The sequence below is a fragment of the Corvus moneduloides genome, chromosome 12 (assembly GCF_009650955.1).
Source record: "Corvus moneduloides isolate bCorMon1 chromosome 12, bCorMon1.pri, whole genome shotgun sequence".
NCBI classification, from domain to species: domain Eukaryota; kingdom Metazoa; phylum Chordata; class Aves; order Passeriformes; family Corvidae; genus Corvus; species Corvus moneduloides.
The window spans coordinates 14807513-14834440 of record NC_045487.1 but is presented as its reverse complement, the minus strand read 5'-3'; the positions used below and the strand labels follow the sequence as shown (position 1 = coordinate 14834440).

General features: G+C 43.2%; 1 protein-coding gene across 1 annotated transcript in view; it reads right to left on the bottom strand.

The window, feature by feature from the left end:
• Positions 1-16857: 16857 nt before the first annotated feature.
• Positions 16858-26928, bottom strand: part of URI1 (URI1 prefoldin like chaperone) — a 41191-nt gene continuing 31120 nt past the window's right edge. The window contains exons 5-11 of the mRNA XM_032121490.1: positions 26835-26926; positions 26564-26624; positions 23366-23546; positions 22535-22802; positions 21817-21959; positions 19937-20195; positions 16858-17677 (exon numbers count right to left, since the gene is read on the bottom strand). Coding sequence (XP_031977381.1) covers positions 17489-17677; positions 19937-20195; positions 21817-21959; positions 22535-22802; positions 23366-23546; positions 26564-26624; positions 26835-26926 — 1193 coding nt within the window. The 3' untranslated portion in view covers positions 16858-17488. The remainder of the gene's footprint in view (positions 17678-19936; positions 20196-21816; positions 21960-22534; positions 22803-23365; positions 23547-26563; positions 26625-26834; positions 26927-26928) is intronic.

Genomic DNA, 26928 nt, shown 5'->3' with positions numbered 1-26928 from the left:
TTCTTGCAATACCAAGACCAGATACTCCTTCTCATTCTGTCTTCTTCTGAAGGAGAAAAGAAGAAAAGAAAAAAACAACCAAATCATCCTCAAGAAGTTAAATGGTTTTTTGGTGCATTTGATGGACGTTGTTGGGCAGGGCTAGGTGGGAGCTTTAAAAAAGTCTGCAAATATTCATTCATGTTTTTAAATGAATTTACTGCAGCCACATTGATTTCCCCCTGGGATTTGCTTTCTGCACACTTTTGAACAATCAAGTTTTACTGGGCAAATGTTTGCACAAGGCAAATTTCAAAATTGCATGCAGAGACAGAATTTTTTGTCTTTTCATGCCAGACATGCTTGTAGGCTTCTCCAATGAGCAGGCAGAAACAATATCATGTGATTTATCTGACCCATCACAACCAACACACATACCTTGACTAACGAAGATCAGACACCCACAGTTGTTTGTGATCAAGACACAGAGTTGTTTTTTTAATTATAAAGCTATCCATCAGTAATTTCAAATAATAAGTAAATTGGAGGGAATTGTGATCTGTCTCCAGATAGTCTGTGAGCAGAGAAAGCAGCTAAATTTGTTGAATAAATTATTCATTATGGATTATTCGCTCAGCTCTACTGCAATAGCAGTGACATTGTTTAATTTAATAGCACATTAAGGGATCTTTTTCCTTACACAAATGAGTGCATTGCTCCCAGCAAGTTGACTCTTGAAGATGCAATTCTGGAAACCTGTGAGAGCAGCTACCCCTGTCCAATTAGGTTTTGAGCAGAGAGGACCCTCATAACACACCACTGACTATATTTGGCTACAGCCCTTGTGTGGGGATACAAACGTGCTTGACAGAATTCAGGGCTATGCAAGTCCTGGAAAAAGAACTAGAAAACAACCACTTCACTTTGTAATTGACTGTGCTTTGAGGTGGATCTGAAAATACCAATGCCAAAAAGCCAGCTTTTATTCAGATCTCATCTGACCCTGGAGAAGCCAGTGCATTTTATCTGAGCCCTGTAAAGTCTGGCAGCTCCTTTTCCCATCCCCGGCCATGCTGGAGCTCAAAATCCACAGCCAAACTCAAGAATAGTGAAACTCTTCCAACTAAACCAACCCTTTCTGAAGAGCCACTGCAAGAGTCCTGTTGATTTTGTTGATTGTCTTGATTCTCTCTGGAGACGACATAAAGAATGGGAATATTTGTATAGCTCATTTTACAACTAACTACCTGCAGAGGAAACTTCCCCAGTGACTTTTTCTCCTCTGAGAAATTAAGATCTTCAAAGTCCCAAGGACCTAGTATACAAACAGCTGCAAAACATCGTGACACACCGGCTCTGGCCCTATTTCTTGATCACTTTTGCAGATGTGGGTCACCCAGACTCTCACTCTCTGCGACGCCCAGGGCTGACTGGGGAGCATCAGCTGACACACACCCTGAAGCACTGCCCATGGACACACAGCTCTGCCTCCAGCCCCTCTAACACCACTGATGGCCTTCTGCTGGACTCCCAGCACAACACCAAAGTCATTTTTTGGGGCCTAATGAGGCCCATGGAAGTGAGGGTCGAGGACTGGCCAGCCACAGGCAGGTACAGGGGCTGAGCCTATTGAATCCTTCACACCAAAAGTGTGGTGTTTGTGGGACCCTGACAGTGAGTGCCACACACAGACCCAGGGAAGGGTTCATGCAGGTGGAGATAGATTAAATTTCTGCCACTGATGAGAGCAGGAAAGAAAATAAATGATGTATACCTTTCATTTGGCTTAAGAACAGCTGAAAAAAGCCCTAGTGAGTGAATACATCAATGGAGCTGCATTGCCCATTCATGGATGAGGAATGTCAGGTCCTGAAATACCCTGAATCTGCCCCAACTACAAATGCATAGAGAAACACAGATGCATGCAGAGATCCCCGACCTGCTCTGATTTATCTCCTCAGCACTTTTGATGCCATGTGTTGTTTAAAGCAGGACCCCCTGAGCAATGACCTGTGGGCAGCAGGTACGGTGCTGCCTCCCAGGCAATCGTGTTACAGCAGACAAGAAACAGATTTCTCAGCCCTCAGACTCCTCTCCAGCACAATGCCTTTCCTCGTGGCTGTACCCAGTGCCTGTGGTGTCACAGGGCAGGCAGTGCCTGCGTGTCACTGTGCTGCACTGTGCCAAAAGCAAGCAGAGCAGCAGTCCCAGCATGCTGGGCCCAGTGCAGCAAGGACAGGCACTCAAACACATGATTAAGGAAGGTCATGACCATTCATGTTGTGGCAGATCCTCAAGGAATATTCCCCTTCTCTTGCAATTTTTTTTCAGCTGGTGTTATAACTCAGCATTTAAAACAAGGTGGAACACCTTTAGTGGCCAGTTCAGGGCTCAGATGTCTGTTGCCTATGTATATACATGTGCTATATATATGTACAAGTACTGTATAGATTCCTGGTCATTCACTTCCTGCACTGCATTACAGCTATAAAACAGAAAGATGAGTCTGGTCAGGGAGTAAAATTAAAGAAAAGCCTAAGACACATACCAATACCAAAATGTTAGAGAAAAGAGAGAGCCATGCCACACCAATCCTTTGAGTCCTGCCAGAACCAGCAGCCTGTTCAAAGAGAATCCATCCATCCAGGCAGGTGCAGTCCTTTCTCCTTCCCTCCTTTGGTACAACTATTTATATTCCTTTCTTCAGGTATTGTATTTAATATCTAATATACATTATATTTTTATCTGTTAAGCTACAATATTGCATCCAGTTTACCCTATCCATAGGCAAGTTGCCCCGTTATGCCTCCAGGCATCTATACCATATCATTCTGCCTATAACCTTAAAATTGAAATGCCATGTCATATTTTCTACCATCAGTAGCAAGCGTTATCTTACCTTGCATTCTATTATATCACTGTACTTTCCTCCCTGCTTGATAAGCTGTCAATATTGCTTTGGCATGAGAAATTTCCATCTCACGCATCAGATGATCTCCATGACCTTTAAGTGAGTTGCCAGTAAGATAATTTACTCACATTGTTGTGACAAAATAATATCTCTTCTGCCCGAGTCACATGACATGATCATTACAGGATTTTCCAAAAATGATTAAATTTTGCACATTTTGGGGGTGGAAGACCTCTGTGGAAAATTGAAATTACTAGATTTCTTATCATTTCAATTAGCTACAAAGAGTTAAAAAGGCTACTTGCCACTGCTTCACCCACAGAGCACATCCTGAATTCCCACACTGCAAACTCTCTTTAACTTCCGTCACTCTTTTCACTTTTTTTGCCTTAACTGCTCATCCTTTTGCAAAGAATGTTTTAATACAATTGTCTTCACAGTGTCTTGTATTAGCAGGAGGATGTGATCACAAATATCACATCCTTTTGGCATCTTTTTGGCTCTCTGTGCATAACAAAAATGTCAAACAGATTTTAATGAAAGGCTGCATGCTTGTGGGTATTGACAGTTTGACATAGAATCCTAATATTCAGATGTCTTGTTCTTACTGTTTTTAACACAAATACTTGCAGGATAAGAGCAAGGCACCACAACTGCGGAGAGCTGGTATTTATATAATGTCCTCCTATTCTCAGTGGGCTCTGCTCAGGAGCTTGCCCAATTTCTGTGGGGTTTGGCCTGAGGGCTTTTGTGGCTCGGCTACAATCATGTCCAATCCCAATTCAGAAACCAAATTATTTCTTTTCCTCACCCACAGCACCCGGGCTGCTCCCTCATGGGGCTGGGCAGGGGGCAGCCCCAGCCAAGGATGGGGCACAGCGGGCACGGAAGAGGTGATGAGGGGGCCCACGGATGTCCCTGCAGGAGATGCACCCTGCCTGCTCACATGCTGCGTGCCAACTTCATGGGCTGCAGAGACCATCCCACGGAGGACAGCGGGGACCAGGAGAGGCCCGTGCACCAGGGTCCCTCGAGGAACCCATGCATAGGGAATGCACATGAATATATATTTGTATTTATTTATTTAACTGCAGTTGGGCTTCCTCCTCCTGCTCTCTCTGTGCTGGAGTGAGTGACAGCTCTTTGTTTCACTGTAAAGAAAATGTCAAGACTTCAGGAAAGGGGCATGAGGCTCCCTCCATCATTTCACTCGAGCACTTCCCATCTCAAGCACCCCACACCGCTATCATCAGCTGCTTCTGCACACCACTGAGAGAAGATCAGAGCAACTCACTATTCAATGAGATATTAGAGAAAACAAAACTGAAAATTAGAGTTGAAGAACATCAGGAAATGACAGTGGATAAAATATTCTCCGAAGTTTTTCACAGGCAAAATTTCAAGGTTGCCATTATCTCTACCAGCCAATGGCCATGGTCTCTACCACCCCTGCACCACTAAAAACTCAGTTCCAGGACTTCCCTCCCTTCCATCCCACAGTGGTGGGACAGAATAACTCTTTCCTAGGCAGTGCCCTGTTCTCCCCATGTGCTATGCTGACTATTATTATGTATTAGTGGTGCCTCCCAGTTTCACCCACTGAGCAAGTTTTGTCACCACATTCCCTTGTCCTCAAGATCAGGTTGGAGGCCAATTCTGAGAGGCATCTCTTGACTTCTGCCTAGACCTGTGCTTTGTCTTTCAGCATGACCACCCCCATCTCCCTCCCTTGTCTTGCTGTTCAGGTACTTATCTTGCCTTCATAATTTCCCACGTGGCGCTTTATCAAATACTCTACTGTGAGAGATGAGATCTATTTCATTTCTTTTATCTAGAAAATCAATGATCTTATCAAAGCAAGATACCAGCTTTTTTTTGACATAATCTATGCTTGGTAAAGTTATGCAGCATTTTAGACCATTTTTGCAATTATTTCTTTGGTTACCATTTCTTCCTAACCATGTCCTGAGCTTTGCATCCAGCGGATCGGCTCAGCAGCCTCAATGCTGTGGCTCCAGCTCTGCATTGCTGCCCACATGGCCTCAAACCACTCCTGTAAGGGTCACCTTCCTCATACCCTTTCATGTACTTGGACAGAAAAAAGTTACATTTTTTTTATTAATTACTGATTACATTCTTTGGTGGGGTCTCATTCATCTCTGATTGCCCTGTATCTCATGCCTTCATCACCTTCTCTGCCAATCACAACTATACATGCAAGTTATATCTCCATGTTTATATCTGTATCTCTATGTTTATATCTATATCTATGTCTGTCTATGTCTATATCTGTACCATCTATGTCTATATCTATGTCTATATCATCTATATCTATATCTATATCTCTAAGATAGCCTTGGGACATGATCTCTGTGCTGTTTCCACGAACCTTCTGCAGAATCACACTCCAGAGAACAGGACACAAGCCCAGTTGGGTTTCAGAAAGCCTAGCCAACACTATAATTTATTTTTTAAGGCAATTTAACAAAGTTTGCATGGCTGGTGAAACACTTAGTGCAGCTCTGCAAATAACACCAAAGAGAATGGATCAATGTAATGCCCTATTGACAAAGTCTGAACTATAATACATATATTTTGTACATTTTTATTGTGTTCATGTATGTTGATTCATAGCTGCTTTATCAATAAAAAAAACACCGCACAAAGTTTTATACCGTAACTGTCACCAAAATTATTTATTACTAGGTTAATAACAAATTTTATGTGGACTGAGATCCTTTGTGGTAAGATGTTGAACTATAAAAAGACAGACAGAATTTCCTGCTCTATACAGCACTGGCCCAAGGAAAGCTGCTAATTTCTCTCCACTGTATAGAGTCCACAGGTGTGCACACAGATATCTATAGATACAGATATCTCTACCTATAGGCACTTGTATGAAACATTTGTAAAACTATTTCCTCCTAAAAAAAATCGTTTAAAGGCCGACAATATGCTTAAAACGAGACAGATTCAAGAACCATGAGTTTAAACACTTATCAAACTTGGAAGCCATTAATAGCCTCTCATCAATTATACCTCAGAAACAATTACAGGGGACCAAATACTGCAGCCCTTCACTGAGCAGATCTCCCCTCGAGGTCACCAAGAGGGTTGCTCAATTAAGAGCTGCAGAATTTGGTGCAAATTTAGCGATTTCTGTGTTCTGGTGCCCATTTTTCCAGCAGAGACTTTGGTGCTGGAGGTCCCCAGAGCAATCCTGGGCCCCAGCACCACGGCTGCCAGGCCTGGGGAGCTTCCCCTCTCTGCCTCTCCATTCCTGCACAAAACAAACAGCAGAACTTTTTAGTTGCCCATGCAGAATAGTCGAGGTTAAGGTATGAACTGTGCAAAATTGAACCCCACAGAATATTTATTAAAATCTGCTTGCTTAATTTTACCAAAATGTACCACAAACTTCCAAAGGGAAAAAGCCTCAACTTCTGAATGTAAAAAAGATGTAAATATATTCCTGGTAAACCTGACCTCTGTGAGCTATATAAAATGACTATAGTCTTGTGTTTCAAAGATATTCTTCCTTGAAAAATATCCATTGTTATGGCATTTCCTTGACTAAGTAGAAATAACAGAGGTTATGCTTCAGCTATACACAACAATATTATTTCTTTTAATATAGAAATGTGCCAAAAGGGACGTATATAAAGAACACTGATAGAGTTCCTAGAGCTGTTCTCTGCTTCCTATTGTTACAAACAATAATTTGAGGACATGAGAAAAAAAATCCCACAAAGAAGGATTTCAGCTTAACACGAGCAATACTCCTCCTGCACATCTTTCCTTTTATGCAGTTTTGTTTCAGTGATTTGAGCATGTTCTAATTTTGTCATTCAAGCCATCTGACTTTCACTGCTCTATACAAACAAAACCTAATTTAGTCTGAGATGTTTTAAGTCATAACAATGACGGATGGCCAAGGTTCAGGTGTGCTAGAATATTTAAATACCTAGTCTATATTTTCCTGATATAAAGACAGGCAGCTTTTTGTACTCTGATTAATTATGATTTTGTGTCTGAAAAAAATAGCTCTTTCTATTCTACATTATTAATTGGTTATTTAATTAGGGATTCTGGTAGCTTCAGATGTTGGGTAGCTAAAATTGTGCTGTGGATAAAAAAAATAAAATAAAAAAAAGACTAGCTCCATACTGTTGCCTTTTTGTATCTTATGAAGGTCACAATAAGATGTGATTGTTTGGCACAGCAGCAGTGAATTATGCCACCCAGACAAGCTTTTAACCTATGTGCCTTCACTCTGAGTGAGACACACAGGGATGTGCTCTCTTTAAACAGTTCTCTATTGAAGAGGATTCAATCACCATAATGAATCTGAGGCCAGGCAGCAATCTTCTTCACTGAAAGAATTTCTAAAAGATTGTAGAATTTGTAAAACGAACAGCTCACAGACTAAATGGCTGTGTGGGTGAATCAATTATTGCAGGGCTCGCAGTAGTCATAATATTTAGTACATATCATAGAGTGTTTCAGGTACAATAAGACATGCTAGTTTTTTCCCATTCCTGCTTGAAAGTGGTATGTGCTCCACCAACTTAGTCAATCTTCAGGATCTAGTTAGAACTAGTATTAAGTCAATAAAAAAATCCATCTGCAGCTGTGGTGCATGTACCAGGATCCGAAGGGCTCACATTGCAAAACAGTAATTGTATTAAACCGTGCACCACCAAGCTGCTCGCTGGGAAAACACATGATGTATCGTGAAACACAAAACACATCAAGGGCTGAAATATTTTTAGAGGTAGAGTAGGACCAATGCTGAACAGCTTCCTTATTAATACAATAATTATTTTATTTTGACAGCACCATTTATAACCATATAGTCTGTGTCCAGCTACCCATATTTCCATTAATCAATGGATTTGAAGACAACTGTCATCATTTCATTTTATTATGACTTATAGGTTCATTGCAGTTCACATAGAAGTTACTATGAGCAAGACACTGGTGGGCAAGAACCGGACCTTTGTGTGCTGCCAGGTGCTCATGCCTGGCACTGCTCTGGCTCTGAGCAGCCGTGCCCTGAGCAGGGACTGGGGGAACTGGGGGCAGTGGGACCAGCTGGAATGCCCAGCAGGGCACCAGGCTGGTTGCTGGAGAGGGTCAAGGCTGTGCTGGTGGATTAAAGATCTGGACAGGCACCTCAGCTCACAGGTAGGACATGCAACCACCCCCCCCCCCCCCCCCCCCCCCCCGCTCACAGTGGGATGATGCTGGGATGCTGTGGGGGAAAATGGGAAGGACACAACTTGGCTTTGAGGAAGGAAGTATTTCTGCTATATTCAAAAGCCACCAGAGTACAGATCCAAAAAACCTCAGGTCACTTCATTTTGCAGCACCCAGACTGCACCCAGCCACTTGTGAGCAAATGGGGCCCCCCAGCTCTGCAGTGTGGCCACACCACAGCCAAGTCAGAGTGTCACAAAGCCATGTCAGAACCTGCCAAACACACTTCCACATTGTGTACAACCTCCCTTGAGACACACAGGGCTAGATGGCAAACAGGGTGTCCCTTTAATGAAACTACAACATATTAAAAATTATTACAGCTTCGTCTTTTCAGGTTTTAGACAATGTAATGTGATTTATTCAAAGAAATGCTGATGATTAGACATTAAATGGCACTAAATATTCCACTTCCTCTGCGCTGCCTGATAAACTGGTTTCATTAACATTATAAGTAACAAAAGTTTCCATTTCAGTCGGCCCATTTTGTTTTCCTCACGATCTAAGTTGCAGCTGCACAGCACTATATTACAGGGACCTCGCCGAGCGGCAGCTTTGGGCTCTCCATCACTCCGCACGGTTAAAGGGACCGAGCCGGCAGCCGCAGCACGGGCGGGGCGGTCCCGGCCCGGCTCCAGCCCCCGCCGCGGGTCCCGGGGCCACCGGCAGCAACCTGCCAAGCCTGCACCTCCTCACCCCGGCCCCAGCCCACGGGGACACACCCACTGCACGCTCAGGGCATCCGTGTCCCGGGGCTGGCACCGTCACCCCAACCCCACTGACATCGCCATCCCGTTTTTCTCTTCGAGAGATTTTTCTTTAGCCGCCAAGTCTGTCCCTATTAAATCATGTGCCTCAGCCTTAAGTGCAGGTTAACACTGTGCCCTGAGTGGAAGCTACTATATTTGTCAAGGATACCTCCGTGATTTATCTCTGCCAGCCCCATAGAAGAACTCACATCTGGATATGCGGTGCCGCTACATAATTTCCAAATTCAGCCATTCTGCCTGCTCCTTGGGAGACCTCGCTCGGGGTCTAAAGCTGCTGGAATTACAGCTAACTCCCAATTCAGGCCCTCATTTCAGGCCCTGCCCAGGGTGTCACAGCCCTGCAGCACCAGGTAGGGATGCTGTTGCATGGTACCCTCCTGACCTGCCGAGGCTCACCCGCCCTTTCCCCAGACTTTGTTCACGTCTGACTGCCTTCAAGGAAAACCTCCCTTTGCCAGAAGCTACAGGGACACTTTTTGAAAGACCTTTTGAAAGTATGATGGTGATTTAAGTGCACACCAGACAATGCTCTGGTATTTAATAAAACCTCACTCCTGCCCTTGGGCAGCGCTGCCCACTCAGGGTAGCCCTGGCTGTATTTTGGGTGGGGGCAGGGGTTGGTCCAACCACCTCCCATCACTCCCTACACAGGAGAAAACAAATCCCCCACATCCACAAAACACTGATCCAACAGAGCACAGCAGCCCCACTTGCTTGGTGTGAATCTGGACCAACTCTAAGGGGCTCACTCTGAATTTACTGCAGTGCTTCCAAGTGCTGGATTTGGCTCCCCATCCCACGGGATGAGCATCAGCCCTCACCCCCTTCCCCCCGAGAAAACCCCCAACGTGCACACAGCAGAAACCCAGAGACACCAAGCCCAGGCACTGCATCCCTTCCTCCTCCCACAGCTCAGGTGGCATCTCCACACACACACAGAGATATTTAGATAGCTATATATTATTGTTTATGTAAAGCCATAGCTTTCCCTTGATTGCAAGGCATGGTGGGGCTGCTGATGAGGTTTGCTGTTGACATTTCTGCATTAGCTGGCTTTTGTCAATCCTGGCAGGCTGAGAAATTCTATCTTAAGGGCTGTTCTTTATTAAATTTGCAAGATACAAAACTGTGACTGACTCTTTTCTTTGGTGAATGTATAAATAATAAATCCAGATCGCTAAAAATAACAATTAAAATATTGCTCAAATTTAAAAGCACAGAAAAATTGGTAATTTTGAGACAGCCCCATGCGGGCTGCGGGAGCAGGCAGGGGCGGGGGGCAGTGTCCCTCCTCGGGGCTTTTGACAGCTGTCAATATTCAAAGTGCTTGAGGAGGGGGACAGGGCTAGGGAGAAACTGGCATGCCTGAGCCAAGCCACTATGTGTCTTACCAAACTTTGTCACAGAGTCTTTTATACAACTCCTTTATGCAGGATCTCTGACATAATTCCTATTTTTTTCCACCAGCCATTATATATGATAAATAAAACAATGCACTGAAAACACTGAAATCTCTCATCAATGTCTTTGTGAAAAGGGCCCAGATAAATGAGTCTTGGAATCAAAGGCAGATTACATGACTGACCATGTATCATCCTCTATGTATTGAACATAGTCTTTGTAAAGATAGAGCGGTAATAAAAAGTGGTATTGTGTGCTGTGAAAGGCTGTGTGGGTCTGTGCATGACTAATCTGTCTTTCTGCATTATTTTATTCAATCTTCTCTGACTTTATGCCTTTGACATTTTTGCTACACTCAGTAAATTTGAGTGAATAGGCAATTTTAAAGAATTTTTATAGGGCTTCAGAGAAGTCATACGCAGACTGTATCTTTGTTCAGATTTAACAGTTTAAATATTTCCTTTGTCTAGGATGCAGAGTAATCTTTAGGCAGAGGAGAAGAGGGGGATGGGGTAGGAAATGCCTAAACCTCCCTTAATATTTTGGCACCCTTTTGGCAGGGGTGGGAGCAGCGCAGCAGGGCCCAGCCTGGGGGTCGTGGGGTGCCCCTGGGGATGGGGGTGATGGGCTGGGTCAGGCTCTGGCAGGGCCGGACGGGCTGTGCTCAACTTTGCTGTGGCCGCCGAAGGACTGCGGGAATAGCGGCTCCCTCCCGCAACTCAAGTGGGAAGCAGATGAAATGTTTAAAGGGCTATTGTGAATATAGGCTTAAATATGATCCTCTTGCATCAGCCAATTTCTCTGACAAGATATTGCAAGGGTTGCTGTTTCTTAGTAAATAATGATTTTATTGCATCTCTTTAATGAACTGATAACGTGATACACAGTAAATTATCTGCATCTATAACATTACTGAGGATAAGCAGCGTGGTTTTAGTAATTTATACCACAGAGAGACATGCATTATAAAAATAGGAAAATTATTTCCTTTGTTAAATTGTGCAGAAGTCTTTACCTGAGGAACACCAGACAGATTAATCTCCAGAGATCCACTCGCTTGTATTTAAGCTGTTGAACTGTTCGCTGTTTTTTCCTCAGAACAGTTGAAAAAAACATTTTGCAAGCCAGAATTGACACTGTGGGTATTGTTCCTGCTCACACAAGTTATTAAAATAATTACTAAGCTATTTTGAGGTAACTTGAAGCTTTCTTTAAAACTTAAATCCAAATCTGAAGGAATTAGTGTAAATGATTTGCATTGATGACAACCCAAGTATGGCAGCCAGCTCGCCCGGGCACCTCCGGCAGCATAGCACCCATCGCTCCCCGCACCCCTGGGTGCTCGCTCGGCCCTGGCAGGGACTGAGGGGGGATTGCTGGGTGGGATTGCTGGGTGGGATTGCTGGGTGGGATTGGGTTCGGTGGAGCAATCTGGGGAAGGCCCTGTGTTACAGATGCCGTGGCTCACAGAGGGTGGCTGCAGAGGGGCTCGTGCCAGACCCCAGAGAGCCCCAGAGCGGCACTGGTGGGACCCACAGCATCATCCTGCAATGCTTGGCCCTGCTCCTGCTCCAGGAGAAAAGGCAACCCCTGCTGCGAGCCCCCACAAGCCCCCAGTCCCTTTGGGATCAGCAGCTGGCTGCAGGCACCCGCAGTGTCACTGCCAGGGGCCACTTGGACCTGGGCGCTGTGGGACATTCATCTCCCATTTCAACCCAAGCAGAAGCCAAGGCAGACATTCCTCACCAGCTGCCAATGGCCATGTGCGTCCTGAAAGCTGGGATTTATCACCCAAGCAGGGCAGCAGGGGGTGCACAGTCCCCACAGGGATCCATCTCCACAAGTATAACCCCTGGACAGGTGGGCCAGGAGCTGGGGAATCTTTCTGAGCTGGCTGTAAGCACATGGCAGCTGGGAAGAGAGGGAGGATGTACCGGGGGCTGGTTTTTCGGGTGTACTTTAGTATCATCATTAACCTTTCCAAGAGATAACTTCACGGACAAGCCAGGATCCCAGAGCACTGGGTCGCCCCATTAATCTGCAGCCCACCCTTCCGAGAGGAGCACACCGCTGGCAGATTACAATCCTTCCAGATGTAATCATGTTTTAGCATCTTACTTCAAAATTTTAACGGGTGAAAATTCCCCATCTCGGTGCGAGATTGCATCATGAATTCCCTCTGCCTCGTGCATCAGGGATGGAAAAATACTACTTTTCATCCTTGCACAGTGCTTGATGTAAGTTTCTGAAAATGAGCGCTCTAGTAAGCCTAAAAATGTAGGATAATATGATTCATTTATAGATCTCTGATAATAGATGTGGTTTCTGTTACTCCGTTACCACACCAAGGATTACTCCTGCTCCTTCAGGAAGGACACAGCACCCTCCTCCTCCCGAACCATTACCATAAAGCAGGATAAACAACAAATACCACCTTATCATTAGCCGCATGGAGCAGTTCCCATTGATTTATGACGCCAAACAGCGCAAGGCTGGATCAAGCTGCAAGTCCCTTTTTTTGCAAACATTATTTCTACAAGACCGGTGTAAAATACAAGGAGCCACCTCACCTGGGCTTGGTTTTGTTTACCAAAAAAAAAAAAAATATTTTACAACTTGCAGGAATTCTTCCCAATATTAGTTATTAACAACCCCAAGATGGCATTTGCATTTTTATAACCTTGTTACTTAAAAGTGAGACAGCGGAAGGAAAGACTTGGCGCTAGCGTTCCCTGTGTGCTTTAATCCCAGCCTGAGCTTTTTATGCTCGAGAGCACCTTGTGATGCTGTAACTAACCTCAAACCCGGAGCAGCGGGAGGGCAACAAACCCCCGAATACAGCGATGTCATGCTTTACAGGCGTACTCTCCGCAACAGCATGAATGGAGAAAAAAACCCCGGTTGCCAAGGAAACGCTCCAGTCCGGGTAATTATTACAGTAACTGTCTGCACACCCCACCTATAACACAAATGAATAATAAATCAGGGGCTGACTGGCAGCTCTCCGCGGCCGCGCCCGCCGCCGCCCCCTCCCGGCCGCCGCCCGCACCTGCAGCCCGCCCGCCGCGCGCAAGGCCCGCGCAAGGCCCGCGCAAGGCAACGCTCGCTGCGCGCCCGGGAACCATTTGCTGGGCTTGATTTAAAAGACGCAGCGGGAGTTGGCAAAATTCACGTATCGTGGGGTTAATGTGGGTTAGAGAGGAGCTATTTGTAACACAGAAACGCTGCATTCCAAACGCACACATCTGATTTCTTTTAATCCCTGCTCGTTTTTTGCGGCATAAATCACTTAGTCAAAATGAACAGCCAAAACAGCTGGTTTAGACATTCGTGAAACATCCAAAAATCTGCTGCTTTAGATGGCCTAAGTAAGCAATGGAAAGCGCGAAGCGCAGCTCGTCTTACACGGGAGACGAAAATGGATCAGGTACCTCACTCAGAACCAGCTCCATCGGCCCGGGACGGGCCGCTCCTCCCGGCACAGAGCACTGAGCACACAGCATCCTCTCCTTCTTCCTGCAGCTCCTCCCAGCCGGACCACCCCAGTGCCACGGGCGACGCGTTCCCCACACAACCCCTGCTCTGGGTACAAGCAGGTGCCCAACACACCTGAGGGCAATTAAGAAGATTAAAGAGTAGGCAGTTCCCCCCAGCGGGTCATTTGCAGTGCCGAATTGATGCCATCAGTGCAGAGCGCTGTGCGGGGCGATGGGGCACAGCTGGGGCACATGGCCCTGTCCCCGTGGCCGTGCACGGCCACCTGGCACTGCCCGCCTGTGCCCGCGCAAGCACGGCACGCTGGCACAGGGACGGGGCTCCTTCCAGATGTGCATTCCTGTGCCACCGCAGTGACCAGCCGCCCCAGCCAGGCCACATTCCTGCTGAGGACGGGCGAAGAAGCCTTTGGGAAGCACTGGGAAGAACGAGAGCCCTTCCCCAGCCCTGTGTCCAGAGCCCTGAGCAGTGCTTCCCGGCAGACATGGAGCCTTCCAGCAGCAGGAAATCACCAAAGGAATTTCAGAATTAAAATGTACCCTTATTATTATTTAAGTGAATAAAATGCCTAACGGTAGCACTGGGGGCAAAAAACCCAGGCATATCAGATTAATTTACCCCCAGGAGCCCTACATGCCTCCAGTTTGGGGATCTGTTGCTCCATCCTATGTTTACATCACCCTTGCACTGGAGGTCACCTGCAGCACTTCTCAGCTCCAGTGTTGCACAGAAAGCAATTTTTAGGTCCTCACAGAGACAGGCCTTCACATGATTGCTTTTTACTTAGATTTTTATCTGCTTTGATAGATTTAATTTTTTCTGTTGTTGTTTGGTGTTTGTAAACATTCTATAAAACGCCTACAGCCATCTTTCTTGCTCTAGGCACTGCAAGTGAGTCTCTGCTAAAGCCCAAGTGAAGAAAGACGAAGGCTCATTCCAGCCTGTGAGCCCTCTGACAATTAAACATACTGCAGAGAGGCGCAGACACACTCAGGCTCCCTATTAGGGAAAACATTCATGTGCTTAGTTTTAAGCATGTGGTTAAATCCATTCTTCTTTACAAAATCTTTGAGACATAAGCACATACCAAAGTGCATTCCTGAGTAAGGATGCTTCCCTGAACCGAGGCCATAATTCATTAAAACCCAAGGTGCATTTATCGTACTTCTTCCCGTGAGCAGGGATGTGAAAAAAGGGGAGGAGAGAAAAAAGAAAACAAGCAAAGAATTAATTTTGATTTGAAACTGATCTATGGTGACAAGGGGCATTTGGTTTTGTTGAAGTAACTAGAAGTGGGCAGTATTTCAGAAGATATCTAAATAAATCTTTTTAAAGGGGTTTCGCTCCCTCTCTCTCTCCCCCTTTCTTTCTTTCTCTCAGTTTTCCTCTAATTACCCATGTCTGGTAGTCTTGGATCTCAACCCCTTGTTATTTAAAATACATATTCATGGAACTATATTTTACAGTTGCACTGTTCTGGTTACAAAATAGCTTCTACTTTTCTAGGACATAATTTCATTTTGTTTAGCCAAGAATTCATTAAAGAAGCTATAAATAACCTCCTTTAAATATTTAGCCATGAATAGAGGGTGGACTGGCATTGATGGCTTATTTTAGTACTAATGCAATATGCTTTAAAAAAAAAAAAAATCCGCATTTGAGCATGAATCAAGTTAATCATTAACACTTTCAACGTGACTCTCAGGATGTGCTGGGAGCGGCGCTTGCCCCCTCGCAGCCGGCGAGGCGCAGCAGGGCTGCACAACTTTCCCTGCAGTTCTTCCTGGAGCCAAACACAATTTGCTCTGTCCTGAGGGGGAAACATGGCCCCGCAGCTGAGGTGGGCTGCTCCCCCAGCTGAGGTGGGCTGCTCCCCCAGCAGCGACCCCAGCTGCCGGCCCCTCCTGCTGCCACACTTGGCCAGCGTTTTCTGCCCATGAAACCACACTGGCTTCCCAAACTGCTAGTGGGAACAGGAGTTGCACAGAGTGCCACCACTTACTTCAAGAGTCACCTTAGAAAAAATGTCCCAGTGCTTCCACCTCCCCTTCAAACACAGAGAGAAGAGTGTTGAAACAAGGGGGAGCTGGTGATTCTGTTCCAATGCACAAAGCCACACCATGAGCTCATCTGCTGTGATCTGAGAGCAAAGGATCCGGGTGTGAGGCGCAGTTAGTTCACAGGAAGGTGAGGAAACAGCATTAGCTGATGCCCTGCTTGCCAAGGTTTGGAAAATCAGATGCTGATGGCTCTCAGGCTGCCCATTTACCAAGTCACAGTCTCTCCTTACCCCTCCCAAGTCTTCCTGCCTCACTTTTTAGGCTGTGGCTCAATGGTGTAAACTGGAGAGCACCATCAGTTTAAGGTACTCCAGCTCCCCATGTCTTCTGCCATCGTTTTCCCTTGTCCTTGCTCAACATACAACCCCTCCAATTGTGCTGATACAGATACGCTGAGATTAGGAAACTCACTAGGTTCAAAAAACCACACACAACTATTGAAAAGGAAATAAAACCAAACCCAGGAGTTTGTTTTTAAACCCCATCTCTGTCACCTACTATCACTCAAGGGGTAGCCCCCACAACAAAAGCTGTGTCAGCAAAATGAGGGGGTGGCAAGAAGACTGGAAGGAGCTGCTGGGCAGGGAATCCTGAAGCCAGGACTGCTCTCAGTCATGAGAAGGATACACCAAACTGCACCCTGAGTTCTGCAGTGTTGCATTTTGAAATAAAGCTGAAGCATTAAGACATTTTTCCTTAGTGCTGACTCCCTCTGGGCATTCCCAAGACAATTACAATGTTTTCTGAGTATACAAAAGAACTAGGAGATTTTGCAATCAAGAGTCTGAGTTTATGCTTCTCTCCTTAAGAGCATTCAATTTCCATGGACATTCATTAGCAGGAGGTTAAAACACAATGGCAGAAGAGAATGGACTGCTTTTATGTCCATGTGGTAGTAAACACTTCAAGCTAGAAATGCGAGTTCAAAATAAAAACCTCTCTGTGGTGCTTCCAAATTAGTAGTAAAGCAACAAAAAACACACAAATTTCACAGCTTTTTTACTGAAAATTTAATTTTACAAAATACCCTTTTCCATCAAAGAAACTTCCCTGCAATGTACATGAACCTGGCATTTTATAGACCTGTACAGTGAGATATCAGAGAGGTTTGAAAGAAGGAAAAAAACTTTTAGCAGACACCTAGCTGCAAAACCTACAGCAATGTGAATACAAGTGTGTCTTAAAATGCTAAAGCAAGTAATGCAATATAATTGGTGAATCTATTTGAAATGTGAAAAGTTTCCTTAAAATGGTCCATATGGTATGTAGAACATCACAGCTGGCACAAAACTGCCTGTATTTAGGTTTAAACACAAAAACAATGTATGTAAGGAACAGCTTTTGAAAAAGAACCCAAGTGCTGCTATCATAAGGCAAACATATACAAAGGTGCTGACAGCACACAGGGAAACCGACAAAATAAGATGAATACTCAAGTGTTCAAACACTGAACTGTTTGTTTTCCTAATGCTGCCAGTAAACGTTGAGGAGATAACTGGTGCCAAATTACCACAGGACACCCTGGTAACTGGGTGGGTGCTACGGAGAGGCTTTATATCATCTCCAGAGAGGTGAAACCAGGCAAGACTGCTCGTGCTTGGGCTTGGCAGCACCTACTGAGTCTGCTGCATCCTGGAAGCTTTGAATTTGGAAATCCTCTTGATAGGTTCTTCTGGGGCGTCGGACAAAAGTTCCTCTGATTTGCGCTCCAGAATGGTCGGCAGCACTGGGTGAGCAAGGACTGGGTGTGGTATTAAGGAGGGAGACAAAGGCTCTTTTTCTATGACAGTTCCAGAAAATGCCTACAACAGAAAAGAATATTCAGAATGAGCTAATAAAATGCAAATGTGAAGCTCTGCCCATAAGGTCATTACCCTATATTAGCCTGATTAGAATTGTTATTTCTTCTAATCAAAAGTAAAGAAATATCCTTAAATCAATGACTGTTGCCTGCATAAGTAACCACACTGTAATTAACCTCAAAATAAAGCTTGTTCAAAGATGACTGAATGAAAGACAGTGTCTTAAAAGTACTACTTAATCTCATTCCTACTGCATAAATGATGTAAAAATTTGCTTCCTCACTGACACACGCTCAAGAAATAAAACAGCTGATGTAATACACAGTTTCGTTTTGGATAAGAAATGCAGAGACTTTGCAAAGTTGATGTCAGCATTTCCATCATACGTCATTGTATGACTTAATATCTCCTAACTGCATCAAGCTGAAACACTGCATACAAACCCTCAAGCACGTATTTTGTTTGTTCTTCCTACCAAATATGATCAAAAAATGGTGAAAGCAATTTATATGTAAGAGAACAGCATACTCGCTTCCAACTGCCTCTCTGTAAAAGGCCTAACAAAAACATTTAATGTTTAAAAATTATAATTTATATGCAGCCAATTATGTGACAGTCCTTTTCAACTTAGCAAAGGAATGACCATGATTCTTGGAAAACACTGGGAAACATGCAGCTCAGAACTACTTTTCATAAACATAATTAAGAACCAATCACTCCACTATGTATTGAAAACAGAAAATACACAATGCCCAAGGACAAGGGGAAGCAGCTCACGTCCAAGGTCTGATGCTCATGCCGGGCACAAAGGAATGCACACCAGATTTAGTCACTATGCTTAGTTCTGCTATTTCATAACTCAGTTACCAAAAAAAACAAAGCAAAACAAACCAGCCATTCTCTTCTTGCAGGACCTGCAAAAAAAGCAGTGCTTTTTTGTTTTCTGCTCCAATAGCCCAAGTGTGCCTAAAGCTGTGCCGGTATAACTCTGTTAATCTAACAAGAAGCTCATTTTCAAAAACAGGTAAGCAAAACACAAACTAAGTGATGGTGGTAAAATTAGAAATAAAAAAAAAGTTAGTGTGTTGCAAATGGTAATGCAGAAATAATGTATTTCAAACACCCACAAAAACAACCAAAAGCAAAACAACAGCATTTAGGGAGGCACATCTGACTGGAGTGTTTTGCTCAATCTCCTTCAGTTGCTTAGAAAATACATTACATTGTAGAGAATAATCATGCCAGGTTCAGGTAACAGACTGATGGATAACATTTAAAGTGTACTTAGATGTTTTATAAAAATATAGCAAATGTATTCCAGAAAGTATACAATGTAGAGTGCTAACTTGAATGAATCTTCACATCCTGCCTGGGTTCATCTGTAGCTGTTTGTATGAAAAATGGTGATAAACAATAGCTTTCATGAGGAATTAATTTCTTGTCAAAAATAATTTTTGTAAAAACAGTGTTTCCATTGAACTTGCCCATTGCAGTGGGAACCACTGAAGACTCAAGTTTTATCTAGCTTGAAAAAATAGTGTTATTACAAAACAAAAAAGAATATGCCATGTCATGAATTTCTACATTTAATTCTTGTATTCACCCAGTCACTAAAGCAACTGTACACTTTCCCTTATGTCGTACAGTTTTTATTTTATGATGAAGCCCTGAACTTTCCAGAAAATGTGTAAACAGATTTGTTTGGGATCACTAATGGCCTAGTCTGGAATAGGATAAGTAGGGGTGCAATGCTTCCTTCCACCAGGCAATTTCTCTGCTATTGGCACGTCAAAATAGTAATTCAGCTGATTATCTGTGTGTTTTAAAACTTGAAACAGCCCCTGGAAATTAGCTGTCTAGTAGTGCAACACAGGTTAGAGAATCACTTCTTCCCTTTCATCAATTACAAAGTACAGATTTTCCTCTTTTTGTCTAAAATCCTGCTGTATGTCCTGCAGTGAAATGGTCAGGATGATCCAGCACTCAGGACACTGGTTTTGCTAACACCAGCAAGTGACTGGTTTATCGATCTTTATGGAAGAGCGTCAAGTCCTGGGGAAGCCACGTGAGCAGCTCCTCCCCTCTGCCCCCAGGATGTGTGTGACAGAAGCCTGTCACCTGGTATGTCCTTCTGAAGCAAACTAGGTAGGAGTTAGAAAATTATTTTAAAGAAATCAAACTGATGGTATAGGCAACTACAGTCATTAGATTTCTCATTTTTATCCCTGCCAACAATCAATAATTAATTAAAAACTGTACCTCGGTTGTCCCTGAAGAGGGAGGAAGCTTTTTCGGTAGCTGCTGCTGCCCTTCCTCCTCCTCTTCCTCCAGAATGCCTTCGCTGTTGTCACTCTGAGTAGCTTCATCACAGCTAATACTCCTCTGAACTCCTCGTCTGTCATCAAACTCAGCAGCACTGTTCTCACTGGTATCGCTACAAACACTGTTCTCTCTGCTTCGAGACTTCAGAATTGATTTACGAGGGACATATTCTCCATTCACAACATCAACAAAGACTCTATAAAGGAAAATGTTAGCTTTAATAAACCATTTCAGGATCAGATGACAAATTTACAGTGATCTTGCTTTGTCTTCTGTACAAATTAATTATGATGTGCTTTCCCAACTTTTTGCTGCAGAATCACAATACTGTACCTTCAGAGGCACTTTATTTACCAATGTACAAGAATCAATTCTGCAGTGAATGCTGTTATGCCCTTTATTCAAGCATTAAGTTGGTACTTTCTTTCAGCAGAGTATGTATAGCTCTTCGAAAAATGTTAGAAAACAGTAAGGTGTGAGTTAGGAAAAAGTTAGAAAGAAGGTAAACTAAATTATTACCAGGGTTGTTTCTGTAAAGAGAAATCAGAAGATCACAATGTGGGAATGTTTTCTAGAGTTAATTCCTTGTCAAATGTAGAATACAAAAACAAATACTTGAAACATTCATTGCACATGGAAAGGATGGAGCTTTTTCCTGACAAGTGTCATAATCTGCTTTCAATTAGAAACAAAATTTTAAAAATCAGCTTTTAAGATCAGATCAACAGGAAGACACTTCTCAAGTATTAACAGACTGTGAACTGACAAAGATGGCTCTTGTGCTCCCTCTCCATGACTTGAGAAAGTCAAGGGTGGGTGGAGGAGAATGAGAGGACCATGCCAATTTTATCAAACTCATAAAGGAAAAGCCCAATGACTGGATGAATTTTAAGGGTGTTGTTTCTAGCAGCTTTATTGATCAGGCACTTATGGAAATACATCTCTACAGAAGATGGAGTTCCTTTGCAGAGCTCAGGGAGAGCAGCACGAAACAATCTTTTGCTCATCTTCAACCCCAGCAGCTGCAATTACAGAATGTGGTTTTACTTTTCACACTTTGTGGCATGTTTAACATATTCAGGTACCCAAATATACAGACATACAGTGGGATTTTCACAAGCACTTCATCAACCCATCCAATAGGTGTCTGTGTTTATCTTTACAGACCTAAATACTTGTTTTATCTCTCCTGTCACCTTAGCTTAGTGTTTTCTACAATTCCCTAAGCCCAGCACTGTTTTTCAAGCTCTCTGTGTGTGGGTGTCGTACAGGCGAGTAATGTTTTTTATGGAGAACAGAGAAAGTGTCACACTGAGGCCAGGGAGAGGGAATGCAAGAGAAACTACGCAAGCAAAGAGCTGAGTATGTTTTGAAGAGACAGAAAGGAAGAGACAGAACCCAGCAAACTGATAACCAGGAAAGCAGGAGCATTACAAGTGGTAGCTCTGGTCAGTTCTGTCTGAAAACAGAGAAAAAAATGGCAGCGAATTAACCAGAATACATAACATAACTGCTGCATTCCTTCCTGAGGATGGTATGTACTGGCAATTTTACCTCAATTTCAGAAGCTCTGAAAAAGCAGGTAAATGACAGACTGCTATTTGGAAAAGGAAGCAGTAAGCTCAGAAATATTTTATGGATATGAAAGCACGGAAACCATGCAGAAGGCACAAACTTTCATTTTTAAGTAGTAAATTCAGTTCCAGCTGTTTCTTTCAGGAAACCATAGGCTGGGTTTCACACTCTCAGTGGACAGAAATGAAAGGAGAAGGTCTCCTCAGGGGAAAGCTCCCATGCTAAAGCCATAATTTACCCACCGGTAAATGTCTGCTGGGGTTTTGATGTTGGGCAGCTCTGGAGTTGCATGGCCATTGCCACTGCTGTTCTTCCTTTTACGCTTGGCCTCTTCCTTCTTTTCACTGAATTTCAAAGTAGTATTTTTTCCTGTGTTTATTCTTACCTGAAAATTGAACACAAATGATGGTCTAGACCATAAAATCAACAATCGCCAGGAAGATCAACTGACTCCTGACATTCTCTTGCCCAAGCAGATGGGGACTAGGAAGCATAGGTAAGTTAAACAAATGTATGAATGGTAACATTCATAGTGTGAACTGTTTATTCTCTACCACTTGCACTAGGCTGGGGCATTTCTTTGCACTAATGTGCACATATTTTGCATATAATATATGACAGTCTGCTTATTCAAGCTCTGCTCAATAGCTGAGCTGTTCAAAGGTCAGTTTAAAGGCAAGTAAGAAGTCATTAAAAAAACTCCTACACAGGATACTGCCTTTTACAACAGCCAGAAGCCAGAACAGCAAGGCAGACATTTGAAGATCTCTTTTTTAATACCATATTTAGGACTGCAGGATCTAAACAGTGGGTTTTAATCATTTGAAAAAAAAAACCCAAATGTCACCTCCAGCTAGCACTCTACTGCATCTACAGATCTAAAATTTTCAGGTTTAGGTATGGCATATATATTTTATGTAATCTCTTGAGCAAAAGATAAAAATTAAATAAAGTACAAACCCTTTTAGGTTCCACAGTGTGAGAGAAAAAAATAGTTGGAACAGAGTTATCTCCAACATCTCTGTCATCTTCATCATCACTGTGATAGTAAGTAGAGCCATTAACTTGGCCCACAAACAAGTCTGAATTTGCTAGTTCTTTATGGAAGTCGCCCTGAGTAATACAGTCTTCTGCCCTACATGTCCCGTTCACATCTATCCTATTATCTTCCTTCTCCTCTTCAGAAGAGGTTTCATCTTCTCCGTTTGTCTCAACTGTATCAGGCATCCTATGGAATGAAAAATATCTAAGTGAACAGAGGGAATTCATGCTCTTGAGAGACACAAAACACAAAATCATGAACTAGCCTGCATATAACTTTCTTTACCCAGGTACTATATTTTTGGACAGACTGTGGAACTTCTTTGTGCCCTGTAACAATGACTGTGTCCTTCCCACATCAACTGGAAATACCAAAGCTGTGACATCATGGCTAACAACCCATGAGGATCAGAATAGATCTAAGGATGTCATTGAGCATTAAATGTGTAACTCCCACATGGAAAACTATGGATTTTCATAGCTTGTGGGAAACGAATTTCACTTCTTCATCTTAAAGAAAAAACACCAGAATGGTGGACTGCTGTGGTTGCACAGAGGCAGATTTTAGCAGCTCTGGTGTTGCAGTGCATGCTTTGCTCATGTTCCACCCTTCTTCCACCTATTATAATTTTAATTCCATCTGTCTGGTCAGCTACTTGCCCTGCTGGTGAGATCCTCTGTGTGCCAACAGCCTCACACACCTACAGCTCTCTGAACTCCAGGCCTGCCTGTGACACAGCAGCACGGTACCTGTCAAGTTCACCAAGGATCTCTTCTTGTCTCTCGAGCTCTTCTAAGCGGGCCCACAGTTCCTCCTCTGACTGAAAACGGCCCATTGATTTTGTATCACTTCCATTTGCTGGAAAATCTACCTCAAAAACATTTGATACTTTTGGCTTTGAATGAGGTCTGTGAGCAGTTCGGTATTTTCCTGTGTAACAAAAAGCAAGATGCGATTACTAAGGCGACTGACCAAAAAATCCAACAAAAAAAATCCAACAAAAAACATTCGAGGGGTGGGAAAAAACCCACAAAGGAACTACGGAACATGGGCAGAACATTTTCCATTTCAAATTATTGTTTAACTGTTTAAGTGAAACTGTCAATGAACCAGAGCACCAGCACAGGATAATAGTCTCCGGATGTCACAGAAATACCGAGGCAAAGCAGAGATGTTTATTTACAAAGCAGGAGCCACTGATCCTGTGACAGTTTTATTACAATGTGGGGTTTTTCACCTCTTGTGCCAAACAGTAGATTTTGATTTGATCTGATAGATACCAACATGTGAATGTGACATTTACTCACTGTCCCATTAACAGCACATTTTATTAACTGGGAAAACAAACCTAGTTTGTATTTCAGTTCATTTTTTAACAGTCACCTATATTTAAAAAGCAGTGTCTTATTGTTTTGGATTTTTTCTTAAATTTATAATGAAGACCATTAGAAACTATCTCCAGAATCACCTGGAAAATCTGATCAAAATCCAGCCATTATCAATCACTTACTTGGTGAAAAAGACCCACTCTGAAAATCATACAAAAACCTGCCTTTAAGAAATAATAAACCCCATTTAAAGTTTCAGAGGTGACCTGAGATACACACGTGTGAGCACATGGTAGTCAGTGACAAGTTCTTGCTGGCATTTAAAAGCCTTGCTCCCTGGTAAAACAGTGCATCCATTGAGGATGGGGAATACCTTCTCCTGTTTGAGTGCTGTCTGGCACATAGAGAACAAATCCTAATGCTTCTGATCTGTCTGGGTGAAGGACAGGCCTGCATGTTTAACCCCCTCTCCCCAAGACCAGCAGCTCCCAGGGGCACTGCCTGTTCCTGACAGCTCCCAGGCAGGCTCCCAAGGAAGTTCCCTGCCCTCTGCCCACTACCACCCCGCACAGCTCCTGCACCTCCTCACAGGAATGAGGACCCATCCCCTTCCACCACTGCCACAAATGCAGTGGGACTCCAGCGGCTCTGTGGGTCTTTATGAAACTGCTTTGTGATTCTAATCAACAGTAATACAATGGCTTCATTACTCAGCATCCTTCATGTTTTAAAACTCTATTAACCAACTGTGCAGCCATTTTTTTTAAATTTTAAGAACTCATGGCTTAAAGATATCCTTATTCAAATACGTCAGCTTACACTTTAATCCTGAGTTAAATACAAATTCAACAGCAACATTAGAAAGCAAACAGGTGACTGCAAGTAATGCTGGAATGTGTGTCCCCTACTCTTCCACGGGACAGCACTTTTCATCATCTCATTAAGAAAAGGCTGAAATGTGTTTTATTGAGATTTGAATATAAATTGAGGTAAGCCAAGCAATCAGAGTAACTTGTGAGGATTTCATCTGGTATAATTACAAAATTAATAAATAAAATTGGAAGGATTAGTTAACAATCTATTTCAATTTGATTTCCAAATTGTGCCCTCCCAACTTCTGTTACCCTTCAGTATTAACAACTGACTTGACTACCGAGGTAAGCACATGGCTTCCTGAACACCAGCAAGTGCTTCAACATGCCAGTGATTCTCCCTCCTAATTCTAACACCACTTCTGCCAGTTAGGAAACCAGGTCAGATCAAAAAGGTTACAGGGAGCACTTTCTGCTCCAATATCCACTGTGCTCACTCACTGTTACCTCAAAGCCCCACCATTAACTTCATCTACTAACCAAAAAAAGTGAAGTAGTAAAATCCAGAAAATGAAGAGGTAGCAAGAAAATAAGGAGATGCTCAGGATAATTGTTTTTGCCTTCCTCTGAGATACAGCCCATTTCCACATGAACAAAACCAATTCCTGGGCTGATGAAGCCCTGCCCACCTCAAAATAATCACTAATATGGTCTTTGAGCTACTTCTCTCTCCGTCACAGTACAGACTGGTACGGAGAGAAAACACTGGTAATTTTCACTAACAGATTTTCAGCAAAAATTAAGATACTTTCAGAGGACAATAGTGACGAAGGAAGTTTAGGATACAAAAAATGCTGCACAAATGCTGACCTGGCATGCACAGCATGGTGCTGCATTAACACTGCTCTTGTGGGATGCATTTCCTAGGACGTTACTCCTCCTGTTTTGCAACAACATCTACCCACAGTAGAGACACCCCCTTAGTCAGCCTTGGCACATAAAGATTACTGTGATTTATTCTAGGAAAACCTAACACTTAACTGCCCAGCTTAGCCCTCTGCAAATCACAAAAACTATTGCTCTTCCTAAAAATGTCCAAGCGATGCAATTTTTAGACTGTAAAATTACTTGTGCCTCCAACTTTGTCCGAGTCCTATCAAACACTACTTCAGATAGCACAGAAATTATCCAATTCCTTAGCACAACTACCTTTGCTTCCCAGTGTCCTCTCCAGTAGTCTTTGGGAAGTATTTCTGCAGTCCATGTGCAGGAGCTGCACACGGGGATTGCTGCAGTGTTGGCTTCCTGCCAGTCGTGGAACACCCCAGGATGAGAAGTTCACGTTGTCCCTTGATGTCTCATCCCTGTCCCTGCTTCATCCCCACCCTGCTGACACTGATCACATGCTTTCCCCCAACAGGCAGCGTCTGGGTTTCTCTCGTTTCCTTCTGTTGTAAAACTCACACTGATGCAAAAAAAAAAAGTCTTCTCCAGTTCTCTCTCCTGGAGCCAGCCTAATTTATTTTCTGCCTCTCTTCCAGAAAACTTCAAACTCCCAGTGTAGACACTTCAAAGGAAAAACACCACCCAAATGTCTAGCTGATGGCTACCAAGGGATAGCAGAGAATCCACATGAAATTGAGGGACAGAATCCAACTTACCTTAGGATTAGTGATTTTTTTATTTGAATAAAGCAATTCTTTTAATGTAAAAGACATAGTGAAATGAACTAATTTCATACAATCCCACATAAGGAGTATTTTGCTTACTGGTATTTCAAGACAAACGTTTATTTTAAATCAATTACCTTTTGTTTCAATGCTGTCATCGTCAATTTCTTCTCTTATGTCAACATATTCACCTGCAGCCTTATCAGAAGGAAGGAAAATTAGGATTAATACATATAATGCAGTGATTTAATAACAGTCTAAATAAAATAAGCCACAGAAACAAATACAGGGATATGCAAGACAGAAACAACTACATTATTCACACCCTTTTATCAACCGTAATATCCATCATTTTTCAGATTTTTAAAACTATCACAAAATTAGGTTGAAATAAAACAAGACACTTACATCACTCATTTTCTGCAAATCTTCTGTGAATTCAACTCGTGATTCAAAATTCTTCATGACTTTTTGCAAATCATCCAGTGCTTTCCTTACATCT